We start from the raw sequence: 8,839 nt of genomic DNA, 5'->3' as shown, positions 1-8,839 counted from the left end.
GAGGACAAAGGTCCTTTTCTTGCGTCTGAAAACGTTGCAGACCCTACCTGAGGGCACTGATATATACCTCAAATGCCCTTGCAAAAACTCCACAGCCCGAGGAATCTGTATCCTGGGGGATGGGCCCCACTCTGCCTAGGATGCAGTCACAGGAAGAAATCCCTCACTTTTAGTTCCTCCGAAGGAGCTCTGATAGCACAGCGCCTAGGGCATCAGACTGCAAACCAGCAGGTCGGTGTTCAAACCCACCAGCGACTCTGTGGAAGGAAGATGGGGCGATCTACTTCCACCCAGCTTTACCACTTCAGAAACCCAATGGGGGCCACTGTGGGTCGGAATTGACTTGATGGCAGTGGCTTTGGTTTTTGGTTTTAGTTCCTCTGAGTCTGGTCCTGGTCAACCCGTCCACACATGGGCTGTCTGCTAAACACCAAGATGGCTTCCCCATGCTCAGGGCAGAGCGCCTGGGCTCTGGGTCTCTCCTGCCCATAGCAGCGGCTCTGCGCCCTGTTGATACCTGCACCTAAGACTTTTACTGGACTGAAGGGTTTGGATGAATAGGCCTGTGACTGGCACAGAAGAGAAAATCAATAAATATTTGCTGAGGGTTTAATGAATAACCACTGTCGGGCAGAGGCCATCTGTGTTCCTGGGCACACACACCTGAGTCACCCTGACTGTTGTCTTGCCACTCACCAGGCCCATACCTGCTGCCCCATCAGTGAGCCTGCACCCCGGACACATGGTTGTGCCCCAGCAAGCAGACCCCACCCCACGTGGACCCGCTGGATTTCTGTACTGATACTTACTTTTCAGTTCACAGCGTCTCTTCTGTGCCGAGTTCCTGCTTCACTGCAGAGAGAAACAATGGCTCCCTCTCCCACTCTGGAGACTGCAGTCTCCCCAAAAGCACCACACAAGAAAGGCCTGGCTTTCTACTTCTGACAGTCAGCCATGGAAAGCCCTCTGCAGCACAGCCCTACTCTGCACACAGGGGGCGCCACGAGTCAGAGTTGGCGCCACGGCAGCTGGTGCTGCTCCTGTAAGGCCAGCCTCCCCTCCCCCAGGGCGGTCCTCGGTGGCAGCCTGGACCCCTGGGTTCCCTGACAGTCCCCAGGCCTGCAGCCGCCTGCCAGCTCGGTCTCAGAAGTACCTTCAGGCTCTGCTGCTTCCCTCAAGCCCCCTCTTGCGTCCCCGGCTTACTGCTCTGATTGCCTGTCTGTGTGTCTGCAATGGCCTCCCAAGGGTCTGTCTGCTTCCGCTCTTGTCCTGGCACCACAAAGCAAGCAAACCCACAAAACCCCTGCCATCAAGGCTGTTCCGAGTTAGAGAGGCCCTTTAGGTCAGAGTAGAACTCCCCCAGAAGGTTTCCAAAGCTGTAAATATTCATAGAAACAGACTGCTTCATCCTCCCTTGAAGCAGCTGGTGGGTTTGAACCGCTGGCCTTTTGGATAGCAGCCACATGCCTTAATGTCTGCACCACCAGAGTCCCTTCCAATGCAGGCAAAGGAGTCCTTTGATGTCACAGAACAATCGCCCCAGGCAGGTTGGCAGGGACAGACATGGAAGACTTCATCCAGCAATTGTTGTAAGGGAGGGAGGGGAGAAGAGAAGGGGGAAACTACTGCAGGGGAAGGCAGGACTGCACTGAGGAGAGACCAGCCCCACTCCTCTGTGACAGGGAAATGAGCAGTGTGTGGAAGACAGCTAAGGTCCAGGGCTTGATCACGGGAATTTGCAGTCAGGGCCGGCTGGCTGGGCACGTTTTCTTTCCTTGTGATCAGTCCTCCTGGAGAGGAGCAGAGAGTGGGAGAGAAGAGATTCCCGGGTTGGGGGCCCAGAAATTGCAAAAACTTGTCAGGAGGGAAAGCAGAGAGTGAAAGGGAGGGGTTTCTTCTGCCACCGCAGGTCCCCCAGGATCATTGTTCATTGCTGTGGCGTTTACCCCGACTCATGGTGGCCCCATGTGTGCAGTGTAGAGCAGTTCCAAAGGATTTCCAAGGCAGGGACCTTTTGGAAGCAGATGGACAGGCGTGTCTTCCAAGGCACCTCTGGGTGGGTTTGAGCTACCAACCATTCAGCTAGCTAATAGTTGAGAACGTAACCATTTCTGCTACCCTGGCACTGCCTTGGATCACTGTTGTTGCTGTTGGAAGGTGCCATCGAGTTTGTTCTGACCCATAGGACTCCATATACCACAGAATGAAGCACTGCCCGGCCTGCCGCATCCTCACAATTGTTGCTACGCTTGAATGCATCGTTGTAGCCACTGTGTCAATCATTGAGGGTCTCCCTATTTTTTGCTGACCCTCTACTTTACCAAGAAAGATATCCTTCTCCAGGGAGAATAGGGAGAATAGTGTCGTTTCACTTTCAGGAAAACGACATCATTTTGCAGGTTAGAAACATTTTACGTTTATATTGGTGTTTACATTGTGAGAAGAGATTCTGGTCAACAAGAGGTAGTTGTCTGAAAATTAGGAGGCCTGATGACACAGAGGTTAAGCACTCAGCTGCGAACTGAATGGTCAGTGGTTTGAACCAAGACAGGGTTGTTCATTCTTCCGGTAGTCCATGGATTAGTTACTATTCTTCACCAACACTGTAATTCAAATACATCCCTTCTTCTTCACCACCACTTGTCTCTCAGTCTATCATACCGTGGTGACTTTTGTGTTGCTGTGAGGCTGGAGGCTACGCACCCGTATTTCAAATACCAACAGGGTCAGCCATGGTGGACAGGTTTCAGTGGAGCTTTCAGACTAGGATGGACTAGAAAGGAGGAGCTGGTGATTTGCTTAATGGGTTTGAACCGCCAGCCTTCTGGTTAGCAGTCTGGTTAGCATAGCGCCTTAGGCTATGCTGCTGTTGAGTCGGTTCCGACTCACAGTGACCCCTGCTTGGGTTTCTGAGGCAGTAACACTGAGGAAGTAGATGGTCCTGTCTTCCTTCTGATCCGTAGTGACACGCACATTTCCACTGACGGACAGGTGGTGGCTGTGGATGAGGTGGATTGGCCGGGAGTTGAACCCGGGTCACCTGTGTGGGAGGTGAGAGTTCTGTCACCGAACCACTACTGTCTCTGCTGCTCTAATGTCCTCAAACATGGATAGAGGGGTTGTGCCATGGAATGTGGGGTGAAAGACAGTGAGCGAACAGAGTCCATTAAAGACAGTGAGGTATGGTGGACAGAACCCCACTGTGGCCAGAGTTTCTGCTCCAATGGTCTCTGGATTCATGGCCTTGGTCAAGACAACATGATGATGATGATGATGACGACAACAATAAGAGCTCATCTCCACTGAGGGCTTACTGTTTGCCAAAAACTAGACACAGCATGCTTTATCCGTTAACGCAATGGACGCTCCTAACAAACTAACGTGGTCGGTACTGTTGTTACCTGCATTCACACATGAGGAAATGGAAGCACAGAGAGGTTGGATAACTTACTCAAGGTCACCCAGTAATGAAGCGGTGCTGGGGCAGGCAGACTGGCACCTGAGCCTGCTCACTGACGCCCTGCGTTCTCCCGCCAACCACCTTGTCGGCTGCTGGAACACTGAAGGAGGTAAAGTTGGTGTAGGGCTCAGCGTTGTGCCAGGCATGTGCAGTGAGTAGCAGTGTTCATCACTGGTCTTCTCAAGGAAACCTGGGTATTTGCCAAAAGTCAAACTCACACAAATTCCTCATCAAGGGCCCCTCTGGGATATCCTCCTGGCTTTTGTCCCCACTTCTCATTCTGGTCTGTGACATCCTAGCCAAGTGACACATGCATCTCTGCAGCTGACTGTATCCTTGACTCTCCCTGGAAGTTTGCAGTGTCTCCTTGGCCCTAGGCTGGCCATGGATGCACATTTTCCTCTTACTCAGGTTCACGAGCTCTGTGATTTACCAAGGCCTCATCATGCACGTGGGTGCCACTGGAGCGAGCCTCCACCTCGATTTCTTCTACTCCGCCCTGGTTGAGTTCCCTGCGTCCTTCTTCATCCTCCTCACCATCGACCGCATTGGCCGCCTCTACCCACTGGCTGCGTCCAATCTGGTGGCAGGGACAGCCTGCTTTGCCATGATTTTTATTTCACATGGTGAGTCTGTCCATTTTAATCATCTCCCAATAACTGAATTTTGGGAATAATGTTTGAACACTTTGATAAGCCCCTGGAACAAGTATGCAGAGAGAGTGTTATCTTAGTCTACAACTACTTTTTTAAAAAATTTATATTGAGGTATAATATAAGCACAATGAACAAATGGTAAGTGTACAACTCAGTGACTTTTTGCATCTGTATATGCTTGGGGAAGCACAAATGTTTAAAGGTCAACTATTGGCCCAAAGGTTGGTGGTTCGAACCCACTCAGAGGTTCCTTCAAAGACTGGCCTGACAATCTGCTTCTAAAAGGTCACAGCTTTGAAAACCCTGTGGAGCAGTTGCACTCTGCACCAATGGGGTCGCCATGCTTGAGAACCAACTTGACGGCAGCAATGATAACAACATACAAGGTACTGTGACCTGGGTAACCCACCCAGTGCCGTTGCGTCAGACCCGACACATAGCGACCCCTCCTTGGGTTTCCAAGGTAGTATCACTGCGGAAGTAGATTGTCCAACCTTCCTTCTGAGGAGTGCCTGTGGGTTTGAACCACCAGCCTTCTGGTTGTTGTTGTTTGTTGTTAGGTGCCATCGAGTTGTCTCTTACTCATAGCAACCCTATGCACAGCAGAATGAAACACCACCTGGTCCCAAGCCAGTTCCATGATTCTTGATACACTTGAGCCCATCGCCACTGCCACCGTGTCAATCCACCTCATTGAGGGCCTTCCCCTCTTTCTTTGACCCTCCACCTCACCAAGCATGACATCCTTCTCCAGGGAATGGTCCCCTCTGGTTAGCTAGGGAATATTTTTTGCATCCCAGAAGTCTCCTTCATGTCCCTTCGTAGTCAATACTCCTGCCAGGATATCCAGTACTTGGACCTCTGTCACCACAGGTTAATTTTGCTTGTCCTTGTTCTTCATGTAGGAACCATACCATATATACTCTTTCTTTCCCCTGTGACTTCATCCATTCATCCTTGGGTCTGTGAGATTCATCTATGTTAACACATGAGAGTGCTGTCTGTACTTTTTAATTACTGTGTAGCATTCCATTGTATGAATATAACACTATCCATTCTAATGGGTTGACTGTCATTTGAATTGTTTCCTGATTAAAGCTGCAATAACATTCTTGTGCATGTCTTTTGGGTACACACCTAAGAGGCGTTGCTGGGCTGGTGGGTGGACAAATGTTGAGCTTTGGTAGATACTGCCAAACAGCTTTCCAAAACGGTTGTACCAGCTTGTACTCCCACCAGCAGTGTGGATGAGAGTTTCAGTTGTCCACATCCTCAACAGCACTTGATTTTGCTAGTAAAATTTTATTTATTTTTGTTGTTGAGAATATACATAACAAAACTATACCAATTCAAGTTTCTACATGTCCACTCCAGTGACAGTGATTACATTCTTTGAGTGGTGCAACCATATTCACCTTCCTTTTCTGAGTTGTTCCTCCTCCATTAACATAAACTCACTTTCCCCAAGGTTCCTACCTAAACTTTTGAGTTGCTGTTGTCAACTTGACCCCATGTAGATAGATCTTGAAAAAGCAGACATTCTTTACTCATTTAGCTAAACTGTTGCTTGGTTTTAAGAAGATTTCAGGGCATATTTTTGGTTTAAGTTTTAAAAATTATCTCAGGGCAATTGCTTCTGAGGTTCATCCAGTCCCTGTGGATTCAGAAAGTCTGGATTCTATGAGAATTTATATTCTGCTCTGCATTTCCCCCCTTTTGGTTAGGATTGTTCTATAGAATCTTTGATTAAAATGTTCCATAGTGGTGCTAGTCTCTTCAATATTAGCCATGCTGGTAGATGTATATTTTAGTCTATAATTATTAGAATCCTAGATAAATCAAAGTAGATGAATCTTAAAACCAACCAAACTCACTGCCATGGAGTAGATTCCAACTCATAGAGACCTTTATTCGGTTTCCGAGGTGGTAAATCTTTACGGAAGTAGATTGCCCCATCTTCCTTCAGCAGAGTGGCTGATAGGTTTGAACCACCAACCTTCCAGTTAACAGTCAAATGCCTTAGGCACTGCACCATTGCAGCTCTTTAGATTAATCTTGTTGTTGTTGTTATGTGCTGTCGAGTAGGACCTGACTCATAGCGACCCCTCCTTGGATTTCCGAGGCAGTATAACTACGGAAGTAGATTGCCCAACCTTCCTTCTGAGGAGTGGCTGGTGGGTTTGAACCACCAGCTTTCTGGTTAGCAGTCAAGTGCCTTAGGCACTATGCTACCAGAGCTCCTCAGATTAATCTTAGTCTGAGGACATAAACTGCCTTTCACATTCTTTGCTTTTGGAAGTGTCGTTAAATAAATACCGAGGGTGGATTTGCTATTTTCTTGGTTTTTATTGCTTGTGCTTGGCACTTGTTGATGTAATGAGTCATTTTGGTAGGCTTTTGTGCATTGCATTGTGGAAAATGGTCTATGAATTCTGTATTCCCAAGAACAAGGCTATATAGATTAGTGTCTTCATTTCTAGGGCCACTATAACAAACTATCACAAAGTGGATGGCTTCAAAGGACAGAAACTCATTGGCCTTCACTTCTGGGGGCTAGACATCCAAATCAGGGTATTGGCCATGGCGATTCCTTCTGGGGACTCTGAGAGAGGAACTGTTCCATGTCCCTCTCCTGGTTTCTAGTTGTCGCTGGCAAGCCTTGGCTCTTCTTCCTTACAGACAGTTCCTCACATGCTGTCTTCCCTCTGTGTGTGACTTTGTGTCTGTGCTTGCTCTCCCTTTTATAAGACACCACTTTGAAAGGATTAGAACTAGGACCAGCCTACTCCAGTATGACCTTATTTAACTTAACTGATAACATCTGCAAGGGAAAACCCCATTTGCCCACAGAAGTTCATGCTCACAAGTTCAGGGGTTAGGACTTCAAGATATTATTTTGAAGGACACAATTCAATCCATAGCACTCAGGCTGGAAATAAAATGGGGTGGAGAAGGTAAACTCAGTTTTCCTCTCTCTTCTTTTGTGGGGAGAGACCACAGACAGGAAAAAGGCAGAGTGGATTTGAAATAGATTCCACCCACTGTCTTAGTTTCCTAGTGTTGCCATAAGGGAAACACCACAAATGGATGGCTTGAAAGAGCAGAGATTAATTTTCTCACATTTCTGGAGGCTCAGAGTCTAAATCAGGGTCTTGGCTATGTCAGTTCCATTGTTTCATCAGTTCTGAGAGTTCCTTGGCTTGTACAGAATCCTCACAAGGCATCTGCCCTCCTCCACGTGTGTGTTTCTGTGTCAAATATGCTAATTTGATAACTTAGAAGTGATTAGATTTAGAATCCACCCTGCTCAGCTCTGATCTAATCAGTGTAACTGATATTTAATATCTAATCAGGGTAATCTTATTTCCAAACAATAGTACATTCACTGGTATGGGGAATATTATCCCAACACATCTGTTGAACAGACACAATTTAATCCATACACATTTTTTTCCCCAGCTCCCTATTTTGGGTTGGTGGGACATGGGAATCCTGGGTAATACTCAATGACTGGACAGATTTTTTTTTTTTTTTTTAAATAACAACACTGAGTTCCAAGAAATATAACACTGCCTTGGGTCTGTTCTTCTGTCCTTAGCAGAACTTGAGCTTTGTCTCCTTTGGTGCTGCCCCTTCTCAGACTATTGGCATACCTGATTTTATTGCAATATTCACTTTATTGTGGTGGTCTGGAACTGAGTCTGCACTATCTCCAAGGTATGCCTGTATTTTGGTATTAAAATATGTTAGGAAATGAACACTAGATTGAGAAGTAGAACTTTGGCATATCTGGTACTTATTCCAGGACTATTGCCTAAAGGAACTACACTTATAGTGCTGACTATGCTCAGGCTCTGTGCTAGCATCTATACTATTTGAAGTGATTAAAGCCAACGTCCATGGAGCACCATGACGGACATGGGACACACATTATCTTTAATTCCCACAACAATCTACAAACTGAGTACAATTACTTCCCCTGTATAGCGAGGGAAACCAAGGCACAAAAAAATAAACTATGTATCCAAGTTCACACAGCTGTCAAGTTCACAATGCTGAGATTCCAGCATTCTTTCCTCTGTATAACAGAACCTTCCCTAATGCATCATTATCAAGGTCTGTCATCTCTCTGTGACTCAGTTCGCTCGCCCCAAAAGGAAACATTTTGCTCGAGGAACTCTATAGTTTTAGGTTTCACATTTAAGTCTTTGATCCATCTGGAGTTCGTTTTTGGGTATGGTGTAAGGTACAGATCTTGTTTCATTTTTCTGCAAATGGATATCCAGTTTTGCCAGCACCAGTTATTAAACAAACATTCTCTTCCCGATTTAATGGATTTCGGCCCTTTGTCAAAGATCAACTGACCATAGGTTGATGGATCTATGTCTGGGTTCTCAATTCTATTCCATTGGTCTATGTATCTGTCATTAAAACAGTACCAGGCAGTTTTGACTACTGTGGCTGTATGTTGTTGTTGTTAAGTGCCGTCGAGTCATTTCCGACTCATAGCAACCCCATGCACAGCAGAAAGAAACACTGCCCGATCCTGCGCCAGCCCCACAATCCCTGCTATACTTGAGCCCATCATTGCAGCCACCATGTCAATCCATCTTGTTGAAGGCCTCCCCCTCTTTCGTTGACCCTCCACCCTACCAAGCATGACATCCTTCTCCAGGGAATCGTCCCTTCTTACAACATGACCAAAATAGGTGACACGAAGTCT

General features: G+C 46.9%; 1 protein-coding gene across 1 annotated transcript in view; it reads left to right on the top strand.

The window, feature by feature from the left end:
• LOC103200733 (solute carrier family 22 member 1) overlaps nt 1-8,839 on the top strand; it is a 51,234-nt gene that overhangs the window by 23,833 nt on the left and 18,562 nt on the right. Inside the window, 1 exon segment of the mRNA XM_007945286.1 lies at nt 3,872-4,086. Coding sequence (XP_007943477.1) covers nt 3,872-4,086 — 215 coding nt within the window.

Source organism: Orycteropus afer, unplaced genomic scaffold (assembly GCF_000298275.1).
Source record: "Orycteropus afer afer isolate SDZICR_OR568_19922 unplaced genomic scaffold, OryAfe1.0 scaffold00135, whole genome shotgun sequence".
Classification (NCBI taxonomy): Eukaryota; Metazoa; Chordata; class Mammalia; order Tubulidentata; family Orycteropodidae; genus Orycteropus; species Orycteropus afer.
This window is presented reverse-complemented; position numbering and strand designations above follow the sequence as displayed.